Source organism: Thamnophis elegans, chromosome 16, assembly GCF_009769535.1.
Source record: "Thamnophis elegans isolate rThaEle1 chromosome 16, rThaEle1.pri, whole genome shotgun sequence".
Lineage (NCBI taxonomy): Eukaryota > Metazoa > Chordata > Lepidosauria > Squamata > Colubridae > Thamnophis > Thamnophis elegans.
Window position 1 is genome coordinate 38,563,599 of NC_045556.1, and position 25,424 is coordinate 38,589,022.

The window sequence follows — 25,424 nt, forward strand, 5'->3', positions numbered from 1 at the left end:
CTATTCACTGGGAGTTTACGAAAAGAGACGACGCACCTTGTCTGGGATGTTATAGGCCCCATACCTGAGCAGGGGGCTGGACTAGAAGACCTCCAGGGTCCCTTTCGGGCTCAGCCCTCCCAGGCGCTGACTGGCGCCCTTGCCCAACATGGCCTCCGCCGCCAGCCTCTGCCCGCTCCAAAGATGGCGCCGACGTCCTCCTCCTCCTCCGGCCCCGCCCCTCTCCTGGCGACGTAGCGCCGCCGGGGCCCCGCCCACAGCCGCCAAGATGGCGCCGTCTAGTGGCGGCCTGGCGCGCTCCTCGTTCTCCGCCGCCGCCGCCGCCGCGAGGGATGCCCAGGCCGGCCGGGTGAGGTCAGTTCCGGGGCGGGGCGGCAGCGCGGAGTGGTGCAAGGAGGGACGGAGGGGCGGACAAAAGACGGGGCTCCGCCGCGGGAGGCGCCACCAGGTGGGTGCTGGGGGGAAGGGCAGGGGGGGGGAGGGGAGGGGGCCAAGAGACCCCCCCCTCCCCAGGCAGCAGCGGTAACCCCGAGGGAGGGGGGCAGCTCTGGAAAGCTTGAGGACTAGGAACTTGGCTCAGTGGCTATGAGGGAGGGGAGAGAGAGCAAGGGAATAGGGAGGGGAGCCCCATAGCACCCCCCACCCCCGAATAGTGCAGGCTTAGGGCCCCTGAGGACTAGCAACTTCATTAATCTAAAAGAAGAGGCGTTCCCCTTCCCCAGAGTTTTGGCTTCGTGGCAAGACTGCCTTTGGCGGGGTGGGGGTGGGGGGTGGGTTGTTTGGAAGGCAAGGAGAGGAGAGTTGAGCCCAGCCACATGGACGGGAGGCAGATCCTCAAGAGGACTAGCGACCTGGCTGATTGAATCCCAGGCTGGCCAGAAGTGGACGAAGTGGCCCCTCTACAGGATGGGCGAAAGGGTCTCTGGACCCAGCCAATTGGGAAGCAGGTGGGGAGTTTGGGGAGAAACAGGAAAGGCTGGGAGGGGGGAGGGGGTCGCGGAGGGGCCTGGGGTGTTTACAGCATTGCAAGCAGGACAGAATTTTTTTGGGGGGGCTCCTGGAGGAGGGGGAGGCTGGGCAAAAGCCTGGAGGTGGTTAGGGGGAGAGAAGGAGGCTGGGGAAAAGAGTTGGGGGCTCTACACAGCATGGGTCAGGAAGAGGGTTCCCCCCCCTTCCCCAGATTTCGTAGGCCAGAATATATTTGGGGTGCCTCCGGCAAAGGGGGGGCTCGAGCCCAGAAAGAAAAATACCCCCAAGCAGGTCGCTTTAGGGAAGGCAGGTCAGTAGGGGTGAGGTGGGGGAACACTGAAAAAAGGGAAAATTCAAAACATGCAGGGGGTCTTGACTGATTCTCACATGGTGGGGGTCTTTTGGGGAGGGGGAGGAATGAGAAAGCCGGGTAAGTCAGAGAGCCATACCCCTCCCTCCCCCCTTGGCTTTTGAACCCTGCAAGGGAGTTTACTACCAGAGACCTACATGCACTTTAGGAATTTCTGAATTGGGTGTGTGTGGGGGGGGGGAGAGAGGTGTGGAAAGAGCCCCCCCCCCCACAGCCCATGTGTAGAAGATGAAAAGGGAGATTGGGAAATCTTGGCAAAGCGGGAAAGCGGGTTACTAGTCCCTGCCTTGAGAGGGGAAAGGAGATGGAAAGAAAACAAGAGATGGCCCAGCTAAAATCTTAGCAGGGTGTGTGTTTGACTTCAAAGTTGGGCCAAGCCTGGAGGCATTTTGGGGTGTGGGGGCTTAATCCCATTTCCCGGAAAGGTGAAACTGGGTGGAGGAGGGAAAAGAAGGAATGTGCGAAAGAAGAAAGAAATGAAGAAAGAAGAAAGAAATGAAGGCGTGGGCAGGATTTAAGGCAACAGGGGGGGGCAAGTAGGTGACTAACTTTGCATTTTCTGGCCGAACTTCAACCGTCATTGTTTTCACTCCAAAGGCTCTTCGGTTGCAGGAGACGCCCTTGCTGCGTTTGTGGTGCTCCTGCCTTTGCACCATTGGTACCTTTGCACCATTCTAGCCTAGCGTGCGCTTGTGCAAATGTGTGTGTGCATCCCTTTCAGCTGGTTCATCTGGGGTGATGCCCTCCCTGGGGTTGTTGGGAGGGGAGGAAAAGGAACACAGCGGAGTGTTGTCATTCCAGGAACCATGCCAAAAGCGTCCTTTTAAGACAGGGAGAAAATAAACAGGGATGATCCGAGTGCAGACGGACAAGATAGAAGATTCCGGGAACTTTAAATTTTAAAAAAACAAAAACTAACATTTAGCAGTTCTTCCTTGGCTTGACTGTTGGGGAAGGGCAGCTAATTAAGGTGTTGGAAGAGAGGGATGGGGAAAGGATGATTTCCTTGGGTTATTTAGTGAGAAACGGGCTACTAATTTGGCAGAATATATTCTTTATTTATCAAATTTAGTTGCCACTGTCTAAGGGAGCAAAAAAAAAAAAAAAAACCCAATCTTTTCCAACTAAGCTTTTCTGCCTTAATAAAATAAACTAATTCATCAGATGCATCAGAAATCTGTTTAATAAAATTGGCCAGGCAGAAAAAGCACTATTAGAGCCCTTTTGATTTATGGGGACATTGTAGGGAGGCGATGCTGCTGTCTGATTTGATTTGATTTGATTTGAAGTTTACTTGTATGCCGCCCTTTTCCCTGGGGGGATTCAGGGCGGCTCACAACCAAAGGGGAGGGGGGAGACAAACTTTTAACATATAAGACAATACATAATTAAAAACACAACATTCATACCATTGACCGGCAGATGGAACTCGGAGGAGGCCTAATCGATGAGATCTAATAGGTCGCATGGAGGTAATTCTTCTTTCACAAGCCGCTTCCTAACCTGTTGAGTTTTCCACTGTCAGAATTTGCATTCTGCAGCACAAGAAGAAACGGTTGTATTTATTTTATGCGTTTATTGCTATTTGCTCCTCTCCGTCCCAAAACATCTCCCAAGTGTGATAAAAGAAGAAATAAAACCACAGAACAAAAACATGCCATAAAACATAATCATTAAAACAGGTGAGGGCGAGGAAAGGGAAAAAAACACAGTTTAGATTTCCTGATAATTCAAATAGAAGTAAACAGATGTAAATTTGGTTCAACGCCTCTTTTCTGGAGGGAATCGTTTTTTAAGGTTCAGCGTGAGAACAATTTAGAGCCAATTTGTCCGGAATGGCGTAAGGTCTGCTTGAGCAGGGGGTTAGACTAGAGGACCTCCCAAGATCCCTTCCAATTCTGTTGTTCTGCAACGTGCCATTTTGTGAGGATTGGAGTATATGGTGCACCAGGCTGTACCTGGCTCCACTTTCTCCATCGTTGAAGCAAGGAAAGCTTGTCAGTCAGCCAGCTGCAAAGTTTCAACTCCCAGCATTCCCCTGGTGACCTGGGTACGTGCTAAGCCGGTGTTTCTCAACCTTAGCAACTTGAAGATGTCTGGACTTCAACTCCCAGAATTCCCCAGCCAGCGAATGCTGGCTGGGGAATTCTGGGAGTTGAAGTCCGGACATCTTCAAGTTGCCAAGGTTGAGAAACACTGTGCTAAGCATTCTGGGAGTTGAAGGCTGTGTCTTTGGAGGGTTCCCAAGCATTCATGAGTGCTGAAGGTGGGAAAACAGTTTTGCAAACTTTAAAAGTTTAATCCCACGTGCCTCTACTTGAGCATTTGTTTTGAGAACGGAACCCCCTGACCGAACGGGTCTCTCTTTTAGGAAAACGACTTCCATGGCGTTTGGGAACTGGCTCCCGACTCAGGATCCCTCCCGGGCCAATAACTTCGAACTCCAGCACAGCCTCCTGAAGTGCAGATAGCAGAGCGGAGAGAGAGAAGCCAGCCACGTTTTGGGAAGACGTCCCGGGAATGACCGGTTTGGTAAGGCCATTTCTCCTGTCTTTGAAACGGGGAGGAGGGGAAGCAGGCCCTCGGTTGGCAGAAGAGGGGCGTATGGTCAGAAGTCGAGGCAGCCATGGGGCCAGGAAGCAATTTCGAAGTGGCTTCTAGGACGGAGGGCCCTTGACTTACGACCGTTTGTTTAATGACCGCTCAAAGTTACAATGGCACTGAAAAAAATGGACTTACGACCAATTTCCACTCTTGCAATCCCCAAAATTCAGACACTTGGCAACTGGTATCCTATTTATGACGGCCGCAGTGTCCCGGGTGTGTGTATGTGTCACGTGGTTCCCCTTTTGCGACCCTCATGACCAGCAAAGTCGTCGAAAGGAATCCGATTCACTGAACAACCATGTTAACTAATTTATCAGCTGCAGGGATTCACTTAACAACGGTGGCAAAGGAAGTTGTGAAATGGTGCAAAATTCACTTAACAACTGTCTCGCTTAGCAACAGAAACTTTGGGCTCTGCTGTGGTCGTAAGTCGAGGACGGCCTGTAATTGGTGGGCGGGGCGAGTGGCACAGCCTCGAATTGGACGATGGATCCTTCCCGATCCAAAACGGGGGGAGCTGCTGACTTGCGTCCACAATGAAGCCTCAAGGTTTTGTTGCTAAGCTTGGCCGGTTGTTAAGCGAGCTTTGTCCCATTTTACGACCTTTTTGCTGCTGTGAATAACGCAGTCATTAAGCAAGCCTGGCTTTGCTGGTCACAAATTGCAGGGCCCCATAAGGTCACAAACACAGGGCAGTGGCTAAGTGTCCAGATTTTGATTGCACTGTTGTAAGTGCGAAGATTGGTGGCTTTCTTTCAGTGCCCCTCTAAGTAACCTCCAGCCGTCACTAAACAAGTCTTTGCAAGTTGAGGGCTATCTCTGGTCCTGCTTGTGCTCACACGGGCTGCTTCTGCCGCTTGGGAGTGAAGCTGCCGACAAGAATATCCCTGTTGGGTTTCCCGGAGATGGAAGCTTTGCTCGGGGCAAGGAAATCTCAGCTTCTCCTCTTAATGACTGACTACTATTAGCACCTCACGCAGGGCAAAACATCACAAGTGGAGAAGTGGATTGCGTTCTTCTCACACATCTCCCTCTGTGTGTGTGTGTGCGTGCGTGAGTGTGCTGTGCGCATTTGGTGTGTGCAGCCGCAGGCCATTGAAGCAGATGGAATCACAGCACAGGCGTAGAAATGCTCCGAATAAAGCAATACAGACAAGTCCTCCCTTAACGACCGATCGCTCTGTGAGCGTTCACAGTTACGGCAGCCACGGAATGGGTGGTTTGCAGGGAGGAAAATACCCAGCCCGTCGTAAAGGGACCCCACCACCACCATGTTCACGTGACTTTGTATTGGGAAGGTCAGCGTTCCCACGGCCTTTTTGAGGACACGTAAACCTCGATTCGTGACTGTTTTTAAAAAACCAGTTTCTGCCCTTTCCCCCCCACTCGAAATGAAAGGGTTCGTTTTACGAGTGTTTCTTTTGTCGATCTGATTGGAGAAAAAGCCCAGAGCTCAGCCCGAAAACGAAGGATTAGCGGAATAGCGGAGTGATGCAATGATCAATTATTAATCATTTGTAATGGTTTTAACAAAGGGAAAAGGAATAAAAAGTCAGCCCACGCACTTGTTTTCTAGATGGCATCCAGGATACTAACAAGGTCGTGTGAAGTGTTGGTACAGGCGGTCCTCAACTTAACGACCACAATTGGCCCCAACATTTCGGTTGTTAAGCGAGGTTCGCCCAATTTTATGACCTTTCTGGTTGTCTTTTGTGACTCTGACGAGCAAAGTCGACGAGGAAATCAGATTCACTCAACGACCGTGTCGCTGGCAACTGCTGTGATTCACTTCATAACGGTGACAAGAAAGGTCGTAAAACGGGGCAAAGTTTTTGTTGCTAAGTGAGGCGTTTAACAAAACAACAATTTGGGGGTCAATTTTGGTCGCAAGTCTAGCTAGAGGAACGCAGTGACTCCGTGCCTAAGATGCTCAGTTTGTCGATCAGAAAGGTCGGCAGTTCGGCGGTTCGAATCCCTTGCACCGCATAACGGAGTGAGCTCCCGTTACTTGTCCCAGCTTCTGCCAACCTAGCAGTTCGAAAGCAGGTAAAAAATGCAAGTAGGAAAATAGGAGCCACCTTTGGTGGGAAGGGAACAGCGTTCCATGAGCCTTTGGCGTTGAGTCATGCCGGCCACATGACCACAGAGACGTCTTCGGACAGCACTGGCTCTTGGGCTTTGAAACGGAGATGAGCACCACTGCCCCCTACAGTCGGGAACGACCAGCACAGATGTGCGAGGGGAACCTTAAACTTTACCTTACCAAAGACTATCTCTACTTTTCAGATGGAGACTCCAGTGCTCTAGAGTTGGAGATCTCATTTCCCACTAAATTTGCAGGGTTTCTGAAGATCAGAATTGCCCCGTGGGGGAAAAAAATTCTGGACTTTGGGCAGATCCTGGTTTAATGCTGGGAAGCCCTCCTGGCCATCCCAGCCTGTCCCGCCTCACACACCTGTTCTCCTTCCCCTGCTGAACTGCAGACACCCTGCCCTTGAAAAAGGATAATGCACAGATCATGGTGACTTGGCACTTTCATCCTTCTCAGGCAGCACAGCTGCATCGGTGTGCCTTGTTCCCGGCTGCCCGTTTCCGTGCCAGGTTTTAGGGTCCTCCCTCCAGTCGAATTCCAGGAAGGAAGAAACGGAGTAGCTTGCCTTTGGCACAGCTTTGCATTGAGCTGAAGACTTTTCTCAGCTTAATGTCCCCAAGTCCGTCGACTTACGTATGATCCTAAGTAAACTTTACTTGTGACTGTGGCATCGGGTGCAAACCTGCCTCTTCATTTGCTAGAGAGAGCAGCAGGATTAGTAATAGCAGTTAGCAATAGCAGTTAGACTTATATACCGCTTCATAGGGCTTCCAGCCCTCTCTAAGCGGTTTACAGAGTCAGCATATCGCCCCCAACAACAATCCGGGTCCTCATTTCACCCACCTCGGAAGGATGGAAGGCTGAGTCAACCCTGAGCCGGTGAGATTTGAACAGCCGAACTGCAGAACTGCAGTCAGCTGAAGTAGCCTGCAGTGCTGCATTTAACCACTGCGCCACCTCGGCTCTAGAGAGTTTGGCCCAGCCTTTTGCTTCTTCAAAATTATTTACTGATTTATTGTTAAAATATATTAGTAAAGGTAAAGGTTCCTTTACATATGTGCTAATCATTCCCGACTCATCTCCGTTGCAAAGCCGAAGAGCCAGCACTGTCCGAAGACGTCTCCGGGGTCATGTGGCCGGCATGACTCAACGCCGAAGGCGCACGGAGGAACGCTGTTCCCTTCCCACCAAAATGTGCTCAGAACGTTGAGATTTTTCTTCTGTTCACACAACAACAACAGCAACAACAACAAAACCAACTTTACAACGTCTTTACTTGGGAGGTGGGGGGTTGTGACCTCTAGACTGGACTACTGCAACGTGCTCTACATGGGGCAGCCCTTGAAGAGTATTCGGCGACTTCAGCTTGTCCAGAATGCAGCCGCGCGAGCGATCATGGGTGCACCTCGGTTCACCCACGTAACACCTATCCTCCGCGAGCTGCACTGGCTGCCTATTGGTCTCCGGATACGCTTCAAGGCGCTAGTCGTCACTTATAAAGCCCTACATGGTATTGGACCTGGGTACTTGAGAGACCGCCTGCTGCCAATTACCTCCACCAGACCGATTAGATCCCACAGACTAGGCCTCCTCCGAATTCCATCCGCCGGCCAGTGTCGACTGGCGACTACCCGGAGGAGAGCCTTCTCTGTGGCTGCTCCAACCCTCTGGAACGAACTCCTCGTGGAGATTCGCACCCTCACCACCCTCCAGGCCTTCCGCAAAGCCCTTAAAACCTGGCTGTTCCGACAGGCCTGGGGCTAAAGAATCGTTTGCCCCTATCTCGAATGGTATGATTGTTGCGCTTTTAAATTATGTATTGTTTTGTGTTGTTGTCAAATTGTCTGTATCCCCCTTCCCTGGTTTGAGTTGTGAGCCGCCCTGAGTACCCTTGGGGAAAAGGGTGGCATACAAATGAAATAAACGATAAACGATAAAACGAAAAAACTAAAAGGAATAGAATAGCCAGGCTGAAATTTTAGGGCCTGAGAACTTCGGAGCATTTCTCTTTCTGGTGCAAAAAACACACACAAAAAATCTGCATTTCAGAAGCTTTTATTTTTGGAGAAAAACAGGCCACCCACTGCGTTACTGGAGAGAGAAAGAGAAGCACTGTTTACAAACCAGATAACTGTGGGGCAATTTCTTTTTTTTTTAATCCTTTTGAAATCCGCCAAGTGTCCCAGGAGGTGAAGCCGGGAAGTTGAGCAAAATTGAGGGAAGAGCTGGACGTGAACCATCAAACCCAACATTTAGGAGGGTTTAACAGATGGGTTTGCAAACTCTTGCTTCTGAATAGGGCCTCTGTAGGCCAGAGATGCTCTAACATAAAATAATTCTCCCCCCCCCATCCAATTCTGTAATTGTAGGTACTTAAAATTTCGCCGCAGGAAAATTAATATACTTGGTTACAAACAGAACTATTGTGTAGTGAGAACCCAAATATTTTGTATCGTACAAGTAGGTTTTTTAGTCTTCTGCTAGTTGTCATATTTCTTTCTGTAATTGTTATATTCTGATAACAGCCTTGCTGATAATCAGTAAAACACTACTGCAGTGTTTCTCAACCTTGGCAACTTGAAGATGTCCGGACTTCAACTCCCAGAATTCCCCAGCATTCGCTGGCTGTGGAATTCTGGAAGTTTAAGTCCGGACATCTTCAAGTTGCTAAGGTTGAGAAACACTGCACTACTGTACTTGTAGTCCTTGGCTGATAGCCATTCATTCAGGGACTGAAGTTACAATGGCACTGGGAAAACTGTGTTTCACACTTACAACGGTTGTAGCATCCCCATGGTCACATAATCAAAATCCAGACACTTGGCAACTGACTCGTATTTATGACGGTTGCAGTGTCCTGGCATCATGTGGTCATTGCGACTTTCCAACAATGGGGAAGCCAAATCCACTCATCGGCCATGTTACTAGCTCAACAGCTGCAGTGATTCACTTAGTGGCAAGGAAGGCCACTAAACGGGGCCAACCTCACTTAACAACTGTCTTGCTTAACCACAAAGACGCCCTGTGTGAATGGAACTAATTGTCAGGTACCGAATGGAGTGGGAAAATCTTTTCAGCCCCGTTTCAACATGATGCCAACGCAGTTGAGCCTCTTCGTAGCTTCTCTTGGGACCTTGAGAATTGAAGGTCCTTTTTCAAAGGATTCTTCCCACTTGCCTGAAATTCTTTGTGCCGAAAAATGAAACTGGGTCATGGAAAGGAACGTGTTTCCTGCAGTCATAAGTTTAAATAAATAAGGTTGTCCCGGCCAAACTTGTCAGCTGATTCAAACTGCTTTGTTTCCCTTGTATTGCAAAGTATGACTTCTGAATTTTGAAAGCTGTGATTTATTTCAGGGGCATGCGTAAAGCTTGACAGAAGGTTGGAAGTTTGCATCCGTTTGCTAAAAAAAAACACCCTGCACGGCTCTCGTTTTTTTGCCGAATGCATATTTGCGTTTCTAGAGTGCTTTGCTTTAATTTTTCCTGCCTTTGTCCCCGAGGAGAAGGAGTCTTAAAAGTGAAATTAATAATCCCTGCAGGAAATAAAGCAAACTCTCAGCTAATGAATGCATCTTTGTGGTTCTGCACGAATACAGCAGATTAAGGCTGACTGACTTCTACATATGCCCATTACGGTCATAAAATGCGTTTTTCACATGACCAACCTGATTTTATGACCTGTTTGGCAGTGGTTGTTAAGCGAATGGTTTGCTTAAGGTTGCGGTTTTGCCAAAAAAACCCGGAATGAGTTGTGACAAAACCATTGAAAAAATGCAATCCCGTCACCTTGGAACACTGCAAACAGCCGAAAATGTTTGCAGTCTCCTGCACTCACCTGATTCCCTTGGCATCTCCTTTACCTGTGTTCAATTATACATTTTTTCCAAGATTCTTTAATTAAACACCATGAAGTCAAACAGGAAACCGGCCCATCATTTAACAACCGGTGCTCTGCCCTAATGATTTCTCCAAACTGCTCAGAAACTTAACAACCGGTTGTCCTGGAGTGGTGCGAACCGGCTGAATCCTACCACTGAAATTAAGCTCAATCTACCATATTATACATGCAGCCGATGAGCTGAGATTACACAGAAGAAAGCATTCTCTGTTTTTTCCCAGTTGAATTTCCATTTTTTTCCATTCCTGACCAGTCTTAAAACAGAGGTTTAAATCAGGTTTTACCCCTTAGTTATCTTTTTCGTCTTTACTGAACAATTTCTTCCATTTTTGAATGATAGCGATTCCGTAGAGGTGAAAGTTGACCCTTTGCTTGTAAAATGCCGACACTGTTTTGAACAATAGTTCTTTATTGTTGTGATTGCCTTATTGTCTGTGAATGATTGAAGTACAGATCAAGTACAGATCAAGCCTAATCTGTTGTTCATCAGAAAAACAATCGTGATATTCAGGAAACCATTTCAGGAGACCATCTTTGCAGAGAAAGCATCTGCCTTGGCCTTACGGGTTGGGTTTCATTTCCAAGACAGTGTTGGGTTCCTTAAAAGGCCTTTCGGAGAAGGAAAACAATGGATGGCTCAGTCCAGACTGTGATTGGTTGGAAGAAGAGGAAACCAGAAAGGGCCATGAGAACATCCGATGGGCCAAGGAAGAAGAACTGGGCCTATTGTCATCCTTTATTTTTTGAGCAGATGCTTCACGGGGTCTTAACAGGGAGATCATTGTCTCCCAATGTTCTCCCAGCTCTTCAAGTCAGAACAGCCTCCCTTTAAGTTCTTGATGGCCCTTTCTGCCTCCCTGTCACCCTTCAGATGCACCTGCCCTCAGCCACCACGAGAAACTTGGGGTGTCTCTCAGGGAAACAAATCCAGGTGGACAAAGTCTTCTCCCAGATGGGAAGGGAATGGGCTTTTGAGTTTGGCCATAAGCTCCCTCCTTGTTTCTGCTTTGCTAAAACCCAGGAAGGACGGTTACAGGAACCGGGGATGTCTAATGAGAAGGGTGGCTCAGTGGTTAAGATGCTGAGCTTGTCAATCAGAAAGGTTGGCAATTCAGCGGGTGTAACGGAGTGAGCTCCCGTGACTTGTCCCAACTTCTGCCAACTGAGCAGTTCGAAATTATGTAAAAAATGCAAGTAGAAAAATAGGAACCACTTTTGGTGGGAAGGGAACAGCGTTCCGTGAGCCTTCGGCGTTGAGTCATGCCGGCCACATGACCACGGAGACGTCTTCGGGCATCGCTGGCTCTTTGGCTTTGGAACGGAGATGAGCAGCGCCCCCTAGAGTCGGGAACGACTAGCACAGATGTGCGAGGGGAACCTTGACCTATAGTCTAATGAAGAGAAGGGCTAGGGGGGTGACATGATAGCCGTCTCTGCTATCAGATGTGTGCCACTTCCACCGTCCACTCAAGGCCCAGAGGTGGGCCGTGACCCGGAGGTTGGGGCCCCTGTTTTATGCCGTAGGCCGAATTCACAAATGTGGTAAGTGTGGTTCAGAACCCTTTGAAGGCCAGATAACTCTTCCTTGTGCATGTGGGTCCCGCCTGCTGACCGTTTTCTCTCTCTTTCAGGTGAGCCATGATTCCCGTCACGGAATTGCGCTACTTTGCGGACACCCAGCCGGCGTACCGCATCCTGAAGCCCTGGTGGGACGTCTTTACGGACTACATCTCCATCGTGATGCTAATGATCGCCGTATTTGGCGGGACCCTCCAGGTCACCCAGGACAAAATGATCTGCTTGCCTTGCAAATGGGTCACCAAAGACGCTTGCAACGATTCTTCCCGCGAATGGACGGCTGCAAACGTGGACCCCGGCTACTACAATGCTTCCCTGGGGACGCCCCTGGACCCTGGGCCCACCGGGATCAAATACGACCTCGACCGCCATCAATATAACTACGTGGACGCCGTGTGTTACGAAAACCGCCTTCACTGGTTTGCCAAGTACTTCCCCTACCTCGTCTTGCTGCACACCCTCATCTTCCTGGCCTGCAGCAACTTCTGGTTCAAGTTCCCCAGGACTAGCTCCAAACTGGAGCACTTTGTCTCCATCCTCCTGAAGTGCTTCGACTCTCCGTGGACCACCCGGGCCCTGTCCGAGACGGTGGTGGAGGAGAGCGACCCCAAGCCGGCCTTCGGGAAGATGAACGGCTCGATGGAGAAGAAGTCCTCCAACATCAGCGAAGACGTGGAGGCCACCGCCCCGATGCTGCAGAGGACCAAGTCTCGGATTGAGCAAGGCATCGTGGACCGCACGGAGAACGGGGTCCTGGACAAGAAGGAAGGGGAGCAGGCCAAAGCTCTCTTCGAGAAGGTCAAGAAGTTCCGGACCCACGTGGAGGAAGGAGACATCGTCTATCGCCTCTACATGAGGCAAACCATCATCAAGGTCATCAAGTTCATCCTCATCATTTGCTACACGGTCTACTACGTCAACAACATCACCTTTGACATCGATTGCAAAGTGGACATTGAGAGCCTGACGGGCTACCGCATGTACCGCTGCGCTCACCCCCTGGCCACCCTCTTCAAGATCTTGGCGTCCTTCTACATCAGCCTGGTGGTCCTCTACGGCCTGATCTGCATGTACACCCTGTGGTGGATGCTCCGGAGGTCCCTCAAGAAGTACTCCTTCGAGTCCATCCGAGAGGAGAGCAGCTACAGCGACATCCCCGACGTCAAGAACGACTTCGCCTTCATGCTCCACCTGATCGACCAGTACGACCCTCTCTACTCCAAGCGCTTCGCCGTCTTCCTCTCGGAGGTGAGCGAAAACAAGCTCCGGCAGCTGAACCTCAACAACGAGTGGACGCTGGAGAAGCTGCGCCAGAGGATCACCAAGAACTCCCAGGACAAGCTGGAGCTGCACCTCTTCATGCTCAGCGGCATTCCCGACACGGTCTTTGACCTGCTTGAGCTGGAGGTCTTGAAACTGGAGCTCATCCCCGACGTCACCATCCCCCCCAGCATCGCCCAGCTCACCAGCCTGAAGGAGCTCTGGCTGTACCACACGGCGGCCAAAATCGAGGCCCCGGCTCTGGCCTTCTTGAGGGAGAACCTGAAATCCTTACACATCAAGTTCACGGACATTAAGGAGATTCCCTTGTGGATTTACAGCTTGAAGACCCTGGAAGAGCTTCATCTGACGGGGAACCTGAGCGCCGAGAACAACCGCTACATCGTGATCGACGGCCTGCGGGAGCTGAAGAGGCTGAAGGTCCTGAGGCTGAAGAGCAACCTGACCAAGCTGCCCCAGGTGGTAACGGACGTGGGCGTCCACCTGCAGAAGCTCTCCATCAACAACGAAGGCACCAAGCTCATGGTCCTCAACAGCCTGAAGAAGATGGTCAACCTGACGGAGCTGGAGCTCATCCGCTGCGACCTGGAGCGCATCCCGCACTCCATCTTCAGCCTCCACAACCTGCAGGAGATCGACCTCAAGGACAACAACCTCAAGACCATCGAGGAGATCATCAGCTTCCAGCACCTCCACCGCCTCACCTGCCTTAAGCTCTGGTACAACCAAATTGCCTACATCCCTGTGCAGATCGGCAACCTGACCAACCTGGAGCGCCTCTACCTGAACCGCAACAAGATCGAGAAGGTGCCCACCCAGCTCTTCTTCTGCCGGAAGCTCCGCTACCTGGATCTCAGCCACAACCTCTTGACTTGCCTACCGGCGGAAATCGGGGCGCTGCAGAACCTGCAGAACCTCGCGGTGACGGCCAACAGGGTAAGGAAAGGGGTGTGTTTGTGCGGGTGTGTTCCGCGATAAGATCCTACGTGGATTTTGAATTTAAGAACAAGTATAGGTAGATATAAAAGAAGAAACAGACGTTGCAATCTCCGGAACTTTAAAATATATTGCTCACTTAGCTTTCGTTAGCCACTGCTAACATCGTCAGAGTGTAAAAACCATTAAGAAGATACCTGCCTTTATACACTATTCACCAATTTGGCCATTGCGTGCGTGATAGGAAGCCGGAGAGAATGCTGTTAAAGCAACAAGACAGCGTTATTCCCTGGGGGGGAGGAGCCCAAACTGTGCTCGATAGGGTGCGGGGAGGAATAAGAGCATCGATTAACATGCCTGATGTAAAAATAACAAAGCTAATTACAGGTGGGAGGCAGGTGGATGGGCCTATCACACACAGAATGGCCAAATTGATGAATAGTGTATAAAGGCAAATATCTCCTTAATGGTTTTTATACTCTGACGACGTTACATTGGCTAACGAAAGCTAAGTGAGCAATATATTTTAAAATTCCGGAGATTTCTTCTTTATAACTACACCATATATATATACATACCTTTAAAGTCACATATATATATGTGACTTTAAATGTGTATGTGTATGTGTGTGTGTGTGTGTGTATATATATATATATATATGTATATGTATATGTTTATATGTTTATATGTTTGTTTATATATATTTTGTGTGTTTATACATATATTTTCTGAGGTTTTCGCGGGTGTTAGTATGTAGGTCTTTGGTTATTTGGGTTTTCTCCCGCGTAAAATTGGAAGTGTCTTGATGACGTTTTGATGAGACTTCGTCAAAACGTCGCCAAGACACTTCCAATTTTATGCGGGGAAAAAACCGAATAACCAAAGATCTACGTATGTATGTATGTATGTATGTATGTATGTATGTATGTATGTATATATCTGTGTGTGTGTGTTGCATTTGTGCTGATAAATAAATAAAGGGAGACTAGTATAGATCTATATTTCAAGCTATTTAGCTCTCATCAGCTAGCCATACCCTTACTGGGATTAGAACCACTGGGATTCGAAGGGTATGGCTAGCTGATGAGAGCTAAATAGCTTGAAATATAGATCTATACTAGTCTCCCTTTATTTATTTATCAGCACAAATACGACACAAAATGTAACAAAGGCAACAGTAAAAATAATGGCTTTCTGTCTGGATGGTCTCTTGTGATGAGCCGATAGACAAAGATAGGAAGCAGTAAGCTTCCTCCCATATTTGGGCATACCAGGGGTTGTGACACTAAATAGATACCTATTTCCCTGGCTCAGCTGATAAAGGAGGAGAATCTTGTGGCTTAGTGGTTAACACAACTGCCTAATATGTAATACAGCACAGGTTCAAACCCCAGTAAGGGTATGGCTAGCTGATGAGAGCTAAATAGTTTGAAATAGATCTATACTAGTCTCCCTTTATTTATTTATCAGCACAAATACAACACAAAATGTAACAAAGGCAACAGTAAAATATTGGGCTTTCTGTCTGGATGGTCTCTTGTGACGAGCCGATGGACAGAGAATGGAAGCAATTAGCTTCCTCCCATAATTGGGGCATACCAGGGGTTGTGACACTAAATACATACATACATACATACATACATATCTCACAGGGCTTTAGTTTAGGGCTTGACAATTTCCCGTACAGCTGAAATAACAGAGCTGTGTGTGCCTTTTGGGCTCTGTTTACTTGTTCTGATCTTAAAATAAAGAGAGAAAATGGGAGAAAGCTACACAGGAGCCTGAGCTGCCCACTTTATCATGCCCGTTGCTGGAAAAGTAAACAAGGTTTTGGCGATTTATCAGGGGACGGCCACGCTAGAAGTGCTTTTGGAAGGAGAGGGCTTGTCAAGATTAAAAAAAAGAAAGCTTGTTATTTTTATGCAGTAGGCCAGGATTAACTTTAATCCAGGGATTTTAGCCACTAGGAGGTAACTCTCATTTCGTTGGGATTCTGGCCACCACGAATAAAACCGTGACTCACGACAGCTATTAGTCTTTACTTTATTACCATTATTTCCTTGATAATTTTTTTTATTTCTTTCTCTAAAAGAATTGGAAGGCTAGGTTCCAAGTCTCTGCCGGTCAACCTCCTCCCACTTTTTTCCCCTTGTAATTTTTATTTTTTTAAAAGTGTTAAATTTAATATACAATATTAGTCACGGTGTCCCCGGGACCAGCCAAAGTCAAAAGGGGAAGAAGCCAGGTTTCACTTAACAACCATGTGACTCGCTTAACAACTGCTGTGATTCCTTTAACAAATGTGGCATGGAAGGATGTAAGATGGGGGGTTCCACCACAAAACCGCGGACGACAAAATCACGGTCGACGAAAGCGCGTTTGTGACGTCATCACAGCGCGACGAAAAAGATCGAAAAATGTAAAAATAAAGCGAAAACCTTACCCTAACCCCCCCAAACCTAACCCTAAACCTAACCCTAGACCTAACCCTTAACCTAACCCTTAACCTAACCCTTAACCTAACGAAAAACCTAACGCTAACCCTTAACCTAACGCTAAACGTAACGCTAACGCTCTAAACCTAACCCTAACCCTTAACCTAACCCTTACCTTTATGTGAATCGGCTTGCTGTAATTTAATTTTTATTTCAATTTTTCGATCTTTTTCGTCGCATTGTGATGACGTCACATACGCGATTTCGTTGACCGCGCTTTTGTGGAACGTGCTTTTGACGGGTCACGAAGATGGGGCACTTGGCCAGCTGCCTTGCTTAGAAATGAAACCCTTGGGGTTTTTCTGACATTGAAAGTGAGCCTTTATTGACTAGTCCTTGGGGGCCACATCAAAATGTAAAGTTGCAGAAACAAATTATTACTAAAATTTGGGGAAAAAAGCAATTTAAAATGGAATTGGAATAAAATACGATTGAAAATGGAATTGAAATAAAATACGATTGAAAATGGAATTGGAATAAAATACGATTGAAAATGGAATTGGAATAAAATACCATTGAAAATGGAATTGGAATAAAATACCATTGAAAATGGAATTGGAATAAAATACGATTGAAAATGGAATTGGAATAAAATACCATTTAAAATGGAATTGGAATAAAATACGATTGAAAATGGAATTGGAATAAAATACGATTGAAAATGGAATTGGAATAAAATACGATTGAAAATAGAATTGGAATAAAATACGATTGAAAATGGAATTGGAATAAAATACGATTTAAAATGAATTGGAATAAAATATGATTTAAAATGGAATTTGATAAAATACAATTGAAAATGGAATTGGAATAAAATACGATTGAAAATGGAATTGGAATAAAATACCATTTAAAATGGAATTGGAATAAAATACGATTTAAAATGAAATTGGAATAAAATACCATTTAAAATGGAATTGGAATGAATAGAATGCAATAATTTAGGATATAGAGAAAAATATGATAAAATTACATTTTGGTGTCACCCTTGCAATCTACCCCAATCAGTTCCATGTATCTCAGATCCCAACCGACCCATTTTGTTAAAAGACTGTGGCTGTGTTAAATGTTATTTCCCAGTTCTGGCTACACATAAAGAAAGTTGTTTTGATAGGGGGATCCCAAGGGGGGATCCGTTTGCTATATGGACCAAGGTCTCTGCCTCCCACCCCCTTCTACAAGCAACAGCCCAATCGGACGTGCGCCAGGTCCTCTACCTCTGACGCTCCACAAATGCAGAGAGGCTCATTGTAGGGTGTATAGAGTAGAATCTCCCCTCTCTGATCATTGTGTTGAGCGGTTCGAATCTCACTCGTGTAAATATCTCCCTAAGATGTTTTGGCAGTTGTAGCTTCAAATAGATGCCTACTTGGAAAGTATGTTTGTATTTGGCCATTTCAAGTTCCCCACCTCACTAAGGATAGCTCTTATCGTTTTGGGCTTCTATATCCTTAATCTTTTCGGCAGCTTTTTTTAAAAGTTGTTCTCCTGTTACGCAAGAGAGAGGAAAGCCACAGCTTCTAACAAAACTTGTTAGTTTGGTGATCCAGGAACAGCCCAGCCAATGTCTTTACAATTCCACCCCCAAAATGGATTTTTTTCTTCCTTTTACTCTTTACGAAGAGAAAAGAGGAGGTGAAGCAGCTGCTGGAAGTTCTTTTGCAACTAAGCAAAAAAAGAAAAGCTCATTTCTTTCCCCCCCTTTTTCTTTTTCCTTTCCCTTCTTCTGGGCAAAACTCCAGTTCTCACGAGGCTGACCGGCAATCGGAGACGTTCTTTTGTTCTCGTGGAAAAGGTTTCATTTTTCCCCCCCCCTCTTGAAAGGAAGAACTATAAAAGTTCTAGCAAATCTTTTCCCTTGCAAATTGGTTTCTCTAATTTGGCAATTTCGGGATGTGTTGGAGTTGCCAGTCTGGGAACTGGCAGTCCTAGAGCAACAGGAGTGTGACTGTTTGTGTGTGTCTGTGTGTGTATGTTTGTGTGACTGAGTTGGGGACCCCTGCATGGCAAAGTCCTTATAAAACCACATGTTGGGACATTGGCTTGTTCAGTGTAACCTGTGGGGGCTCCTGGGTGCCCTCTGAAACAAAGTGGTTTTCTTGCAGACGTTTCATTACCAAACTAAGTAACCTCATCAGTATTAGTAGGGAGCGGGGTTTGCCCACTGGAAAAGCCACTATGTACATAGGACAAACAAGGGCTAGTTTTGGGGTGATGAGGGACTCAAGATGAAGTGAGACAATTTGGGATTTTGAATTGCAAAAGTTACCCTAAAGAAATATTTTCCCCTAACATTTCTCTTTTCTAACGTACTTATTCACAGAGCTGGGCCCGTTGGGTCTTAATTCCCTAAAGAGCTTTGTAATTTTATTTTTATTTACCTGTATCCCGCCTGTATTATTTTTTAAAAAAATAACCTCCATGGTGATGGCGAATACATCCAGCACACCTTTCTCCTCCTATTTTCCTTGCAACAACAACCTTGTGAAGTGAGCTGGGCTGAGAGAGAGGAGCCATCCCAAAGTCACCCAAGTAGTTCTCATGCCAAAGGCAGAACTCGAACTCACAGGCTCCTGGTAGTCAAAGGACACCCAGCTGGCTTTCATGCCAAAGGCGGGACTAGAACTCCCAGTCTCTTGGTGATTGGCTCCAAGTCACCCCGTTGGCTTTCACGGCTGAAGCAGAACTTGAACTCAGAGTCTCCCACTTTCTCGCCTGGTGCCTTAATGTTCTGACGCAGAACCTTCCTTAGAAAGCATGAAGTCTTAGTCCCTGCAAACCCCCTTTTATTTACACGACTGTGGATTCCTTTCATTCACAGTCAGCAAGGCTTAGTGAAACAGTCTCTCAAAGGAATGTTTATCCACACGAACCTTATCTCGCTTGGAGAGCTGCCAGATAATTAGTTTCCAACCGCAGGGCAAGGCAACGCTTGGCCCAGAGTCTCTTACAGTCACAAACAGAACTTTCCACTCTTTAAAACGACCAAAGTTCTTGCAAAAGCCCCCTCCCGGTTCTTAACTACTTAGTCAACACTTAACTACTAGACCTAACCAACAACTTCGTTGCTTCTTTTATTATTATGTTTATTATGAGTTATTTCCCCTCAAATGTTTCCAAACCCAAATATTTGGGGCAAAAGGAAGGTGTTATTATTAGTCTTAGTTTTTTTCCCTAAAGGAAACACTTGCAATGAAAACATTAAAGTCAGCTCTTTTCTGCTCCCCTACTCCCTGCCCTAAATCAAGTTCGCTTGATTTATGAACTCCGGATACTAAAATTGCCTGGTGGATGTTTTTTCTTTGCTTCTCCTTCAAATATAGTCGAGGGAAAAAAATGTGTGTGTCTCTCTCCCTCGCCCACCCACTTCCCTTCCTGGCTGTCGGCCTCCCGCAGTTTTAAAAAAAAGTTTGCAAAATCTTGAGTCTTGGTTCTCAAACATAGTCTTTCATTGCCGGGTTGGTGGGTTGTCAAATCTGCTTTGCTTTTCATTCTGCCCCTTTCCGCTTATGTCCCCCCCCCCCCACTTCTGTTGAAGAATTTAGCTGCTTTGGAAAAACCCCAAGCTGGTTGTTAGCATCGGATCCTCCTCCTCCCCTCCTCTCCCCTCCTTCCCCCTCCTCTTCCTCCTCCTCCTCCTCCTCCCCCTCCTCTCCTCCTCCTCCTCCTCCTTTCCTCCTCCTTCTCCTCCTCCTCCTCCCCTCCTCCTCCTCCCCTCCCCTCCTCCCCCCTCCTCTTCCTCCTCCTCCTCCCTCCTCCTCCTCTCCTCTTCCTCCTCCTCCTCCTTCTCCCCCTCCTCCTCCTCCCCCTCCTTCTCCCCTCCTCCTCCTTCTCTCCTCCTCCTCCTCCTCCTCCTCCTTCTCCCCTCCTCCTCCTCCTCCTCCTCCCCTCCTCCTCTTCCTCCTCCCTCCTCCTCCATGAAGGTGTCTGTTTTGGCTCCCGCAAACGATGTGTTGATCTCATTAACTCCATGACAACAAAAGCAGCAATTTAATTACGGGCCCTTTTACCTCTCTTCCCCTCCCTGGAGGCTCTTCCTGTTTTCGAGGCCTGCTTTGTTTGCTTGGAAACAATTTTATTTCCCCTCCCTTCCAACCCCCAAGGCCAGCTGCACCAGAGGAGATGGAGGCTGTCTCCCAGGACCAGGCAGAAAAAAAAATGGTTTCTAAAAGCCGTATTTTCTTGCCAAAAGAAAGAAACGGCAGAATCTGGCTTCCCCGTTGACTCGGCTTGTGCAGAAGGTCCCACCGGGGAATTTTAACAGCTCCAGGAAGGGTCCTTAAAGTTCTTATAAGCTCTTCAGGCAACAGTTTTGACCCTGAATTCTTCCACTTCCTCTTCCCCCAAATGGAAAATAATGGGCCGTGTTTCTTCTAATAGGGCTGCCCTTGAAGAGCATTCGGAGACTTCAGCTTGTCCAGAATGCAGCCGCGCGAGCGATCGTGGGTGCACCTCGGTTCACCCACGTAACACCTATCCTCCGCGAGCTGCACTGGCTGCCTATTGGTCTCCGGATACGCTTCAAGGCGCTAGTCGTCACTTATAAAGCCCTTCATGGTATTGGACCTGGGTACTTGAGAGACCGCCTGCTGCCAATTACCTCCACTAGACCAGTTAGATCCCACAGATTAGGCCTCCTCCGAATTCCATCCGCCGGCCAGTGTCGACTGGCGACTACCCGGAGGAGAGCCTTCTCTGTGGCTGCTCCGACCCTCTGGAACGAACTCCCCGTGGAGATTCGAACCCTCATCACCCTCCAGGCCTTCCGCAAAGCCCTTAAAACCTGGCTGTTCCGACAGGCCTGGGGCTAAAGAGCTGTTGCCCCCGTCTCGAATGGTATGGCTGTTGTGTGCTTTTAAATTGTGTATTGTTCTGTTCGTCTTTTTTATTCCTTATTTGTACCCCCCTCCCTTGACTTGGATTGTGAGCCGCCCTGAGTCCCCTTTGGGGAAAAGGGCGGCATAGAAATATAATCAATTCAATTCAATAGGATAGCATAGAATAAGGATAGAATTAAGGTAGGATAGATTCCATTCTATATTTAAGCTCCCATTGGCTGATTTAGTTGCTATGCCTATTCATTGGCTGGCCCTGTTCCCATGTCTCTCCCAGTCATGAATATTTTAACATACTAGAAGACCTCCAAGGTCCCTTCCAACTCTGTTATCCTGTATGAAGCTGTCTCCTGCTCAAACAGGTGTTGGACTAGAAGACCTCTGAGGTCCCTTCCAACTCTTTGTCGTTTCCTGATTCTGCTGTTCGGGAAAGCTTGCCCCCCTGCACCTTAATCCTCCCTCTCTGCCAACCGGAACGTCCAGCTTCTCCCCTTTGTCTAAGCACAGGCTGACTCTCTCTCTCTCTCTCCCTCCCTCCCTCCCTCATTTTTTTCTTCTTCTTCTTCTTTCCTCCCTCCAGATCGAGGGTCTCCCTGCTGAGCTGTTCCAGTGCCGGAAGATTCGGACTTTGCACCTGGGCAACAATGTCCTGCAGTCCCTGCCCTCCCGGGTGGGCGAGCTGGCCAACCTGTCTCAGATCGAACTGCGGGGCAACCGCCTGGAATGCCTTCCGGTGGAGCTGGGCGACTGCCCCTTGCTGAAGCGCAGCGGGCTGGTGGTGGAGGAGGACCTCTTCAACACCCTCCCCTTGGAGGTCAAGGAGAGGCTTTGGAGGGCGGACAAGGAGCAAGCTTGAACGGTGGCCGGACAAAGCAGAATCCGCTGAACCGGGGAGCTCGCGGGCTCGCCCGGTTTCCCGTCTCTGAACAAGGGGGTTCGGCTCGCCCCGCTTCCCCTGGCCCCGTGCTCTGGAGACCCTCACCCCGAGGGGCGTGGCTCCCTGACTGACCGCCCAGAAGGAAGGGGAAACCAGGCGGTTCCCTGCTTCAGGAAGGAGAGGAGAAGCAGGACGGACTCTGGGGGAAGAAGGGGTATTGGTCCGTCACTCTCAGTGGGGCAGGAAGTGGGAACTGGTCCCCCGCAGCCTGCTAGAAAAGAGACTGGAGCTGGTGTGATCGGAGGTTTGACCCCCCCTGGCTGGGTGTTGGGGCAGAGAGCCTGATCCTGCTGCTCTTCCGTGCGGTTGGGACCCGTCCTTGAGTGCTGCGCCCCCTCCGAAGGGAGGGAACGGCGTCCAGCTGTCCAGCTACGCCTCGCACCACGTCCAGTCCTGACTCCCAGCAATGACCCTCTCCGAGGAATGGATCGGAGAAGATTCAGCCTTCGCTTTTTTCTTCTTCGCAGTGGCATTTTTTAAAAAAAAGTACTTTACTTTAGAACGCTATTTTGCAAAAGTCTGAACTTAACCCCCCCTCCCCCCCCAATTTTTTTTTGGAGATCTCCCCAAATCTTGATGGCTTTAGTTCCGACAGAAATCTCCCAGGAGTGTGAGATCAAAGGATTTCCACGTTGAAGGAGGCCAGCCTGTATTTTTCCCTTTAAAAAAAAACAAGTCTTCTCAGTTGCAAAAATAAACATTCAATGCTGGGTGGGCAGTTGTTAGTTTTTAAACTGACATTTGACATTCCTTCTAAGTTGAGAAGTGCCCACCTGAGGGGGAACAGGGGCACCGACGATCAAAACACTAAACCTGAAGATGCACTGGGGGTGGGGTCTTCTTTCTTTTTCCCCTTTTTAACCTGCTACCAGCATCTTTCCAGGAGATCTAAGACTCTGTCAATATTTCCGTTCCCTTTATGATTTTTTTTTTAAACAATAATAACAGCTGGTCTGTTTTTTCGCTGTTTTCGTTTTTTGAAGCCTCGGTTGCCCAAAGAGACTTTTGGATTTTGCTTCTGGCGCAGCACCAAGTCTTAAAAAAAAATAAGGCGTGGCCGAAAGTACAGGGCAGGGTTTGGGGAGTGGGGGAGGTTGTGAGGGGTGGGTGGGACGCCGTTCTTTGCAAGGAAGTGAGGAAGGAGTCGAATTTGCACTATTGTCCAGCACGCCTGTCCTAGTGAAAAATGAATTATTATTTTTTTACACACACCCTGTGCCCCTCCATACACACTAAAATTTCCATCTCTGTTTGCAACTGGAAAATTCCACCTGCCAAGGGAGCAAGGAATTAAAATTCCCAAGGTTCCCGGGCAGGATCGAGCCACAGTCTTGCCCTATCCAGAAGGACTGGGACTGACTAAATCTGCAGTTCCAAAACATATATATATATGTATACACACGCACACCAATATATACATTAATATACCTTAAAACTAAACTATCGTATCTGGAGGAGAGAGGCTCAATTCCTTTAGGAATGAATTCCATGGGCTCAGTTGGGTGATGAAGATGGGTAGAGCAGCCAAGGTTGGCAGCTGTCTCTTGGGGCACCTCTGCTGCTGGCAGGCCGATCCCTGAGGGGTGGGGGAGACCCTCTCCTTCTTTTTCTCCCTTCTCCCCCCCCCCTTTTTCAGCAGCCAATGGGACAGAGCCATCGCAAGCTTCCCAGCTGCCTCCGTCCACCGTATTAGGGAGGATTTCTCCAGGCTGGCAACGCTACCAAGGCCCCGATGCGATGTTATCCAAGGCGCCGGCATTGTTCGTGTTTGAAATAAAGCTACTCTTGGAAATCCTCACGAAACGCATGGCTCTTTGGTCTGCTTTAAATCAGGGTCCTAGCAAAACGGGGTGGGGGGGAAACGCACAGATTTCCCCAACGTTTTTAAGTCCACAGAGACTCCTTGATTTAAAACAATTTAGTGACCGTTTGAAGCGACAACAGCATTGAAAGAAAGGGACTTTGGCCCTTTTTCACACTTAACGGCCATCGCAAGCCATGATGTAACTTGGTTAACTTTGGCTTAGACTAGGGGTCTCTGAACCTGGCTACTTTAACCCTACACCTGTGATGGCGGACCTTTTGGGCACCGAAAGTGTGAGCATCTATGCGTGCTGGAGCACCGGAAACCTGAAGAGCAGCTGGCCGGTGTGCGCATGCCTTTTTGGGGGGCTGTTTTCAGGGCATTTTGGTGTGTTTTTCAGACCATTTCCAGGGCTTTTTTTCAGCCTGAAAACAGCCCCAAAAAGCCCCCCTTCCCAAAACGGCCTGTATTTTAAACCAGAAGAGCAGCTGGTGATAGCACACTCGCCCACCAAGAGGGCTTTGTGTGCCATGACGGCCCTCTACCATGTGCTCTCTGCTTCTGTCTTCCTCTGCTATCTGTCATCAACCTATTGTCTGTCTATGTCATCCATCTATCATCCATCCTCTGCCAATCTATTATCTATCATCCGACTGTCCATTTGTCTGTCGTGGAGAGAAGGAAATAATTTTGAAGAGCAGGAGGAAGAGCCGCAAGCGAGGCGGCTGCTGGGGAAAAGAAATCTCGAGCCGGAGCCAAAACTCTAATCCGAGGAAGGAGACCCTCCCTCGTATCTAAAAAGCAGGTAGAGGGAGAAGCAGATTCAGCCTTGCAGACTCCTGCAGCTGGACTTAAACAATAAAAGCAGTATTTGCATACAGGACTCCGGTTTCTTCGCTTGCACTCCCTTGGGGAGAGCGACACGAGGAGCGAGTGGAAAAAAATAACAACAGAAAAGTTGTTAGAGAGAGAGAGAGAAACTGGCCCAGCGACTTTCCCACGCTCGTCCCTTTCTCCATCGCTCTGGAATGTGGGGGAACAGGTCCCAGGTTCTCCCATCTCCCCGCTGGTTCTGCCCTCTTCTTTTTCACCTTCTCCTCTCCACTTCCAGCTGCCTGGGAGATCTTCAGCCAGGGGACCGGCCGACCCTTATATCGGCTTTCTCCAGAGATGCTCTTAAGGTAACTTGCCCTTTGGAGAAACGGATGAGATCAGAGCGATGGGCTTTTGTCTTTTTCAAGAGACAGGCACGTCAACTCCGGCCTCCTGGGGAAGACGGCTGCTATCCTCGGGCGATCCTGCACTCCAGCTCCCATCCTCCCCAGCCAAGTAGGGATTACACATGGTTTTCCTGGGATTTGCAAGCTTCCTGGGAGGGTGGGGGGGAGTGGTTCTAAATTTAATTGGGGGGGGGAGGCAAGAAACGGGGAAAATTTGAACAAGTCTCTTGTGAAGCGCAGGTCTGCTTCTCCAGAGCTGGCTGTATAGTTCCCTGAATCTAAACAGTGGGAGAGGGAGTCTTAAATTTGGTTTCCTGGCAGTCCTAAGGGAATTCTGAATGAGAACAAAAGGGGAGACCAAAAATGAAGCCCTCCCCCCTCCTCTTTAAAAAAAAAATAA

The 25,424-nt window shown here is 48.3% G+C and overlaps 1 protein-coding gene across 3 annotated transcripts; it reads left to right on the forward strand.

The window, feature by feature from the left end:
- The first annotated feature begins 253 nt into the window (after positions 1–253).
- Positions 254–23,803, forward strand: LRRC8A (leucine rich repeat containing 8 VRAC subunit A). Of its 3 annotated transcripts, none has more exons than XM_032233068.1 (4): positions 254–354; positions 3,711–3,871; positions 11,570–13,733; positions 21,644–23,803. In XM_032233068.1, the coding sequence occupies exons 3-4, from the start codon at positions 11,577–11,579 to the stop codon at positions 21,917–21,919; spliced, it is 2,433 nt and encodes an 810-aa protein (XP_032088959.1). In that variant the 5' UTR covers positions 254–354; positions 3,711–3,871; positions 11,570–11,576; the 3' UTR covers positions 21,920–23,803. The 3 variants fall into 3 exon arrangements, with proteins under 3 accessions (XP_032088959.1, XP_032088958.1, XP_032088960.1); XM_032233067.1 differs by lacking the exon at positions 254–354 and adding an exon at positions 361–448; XM_032233069.1 differs by lacking the exon at positions 254–354 and adding an exon at positions 492–947.
- Positions 23,804–25,424: the final 1,621 nt, after the last annotated feature.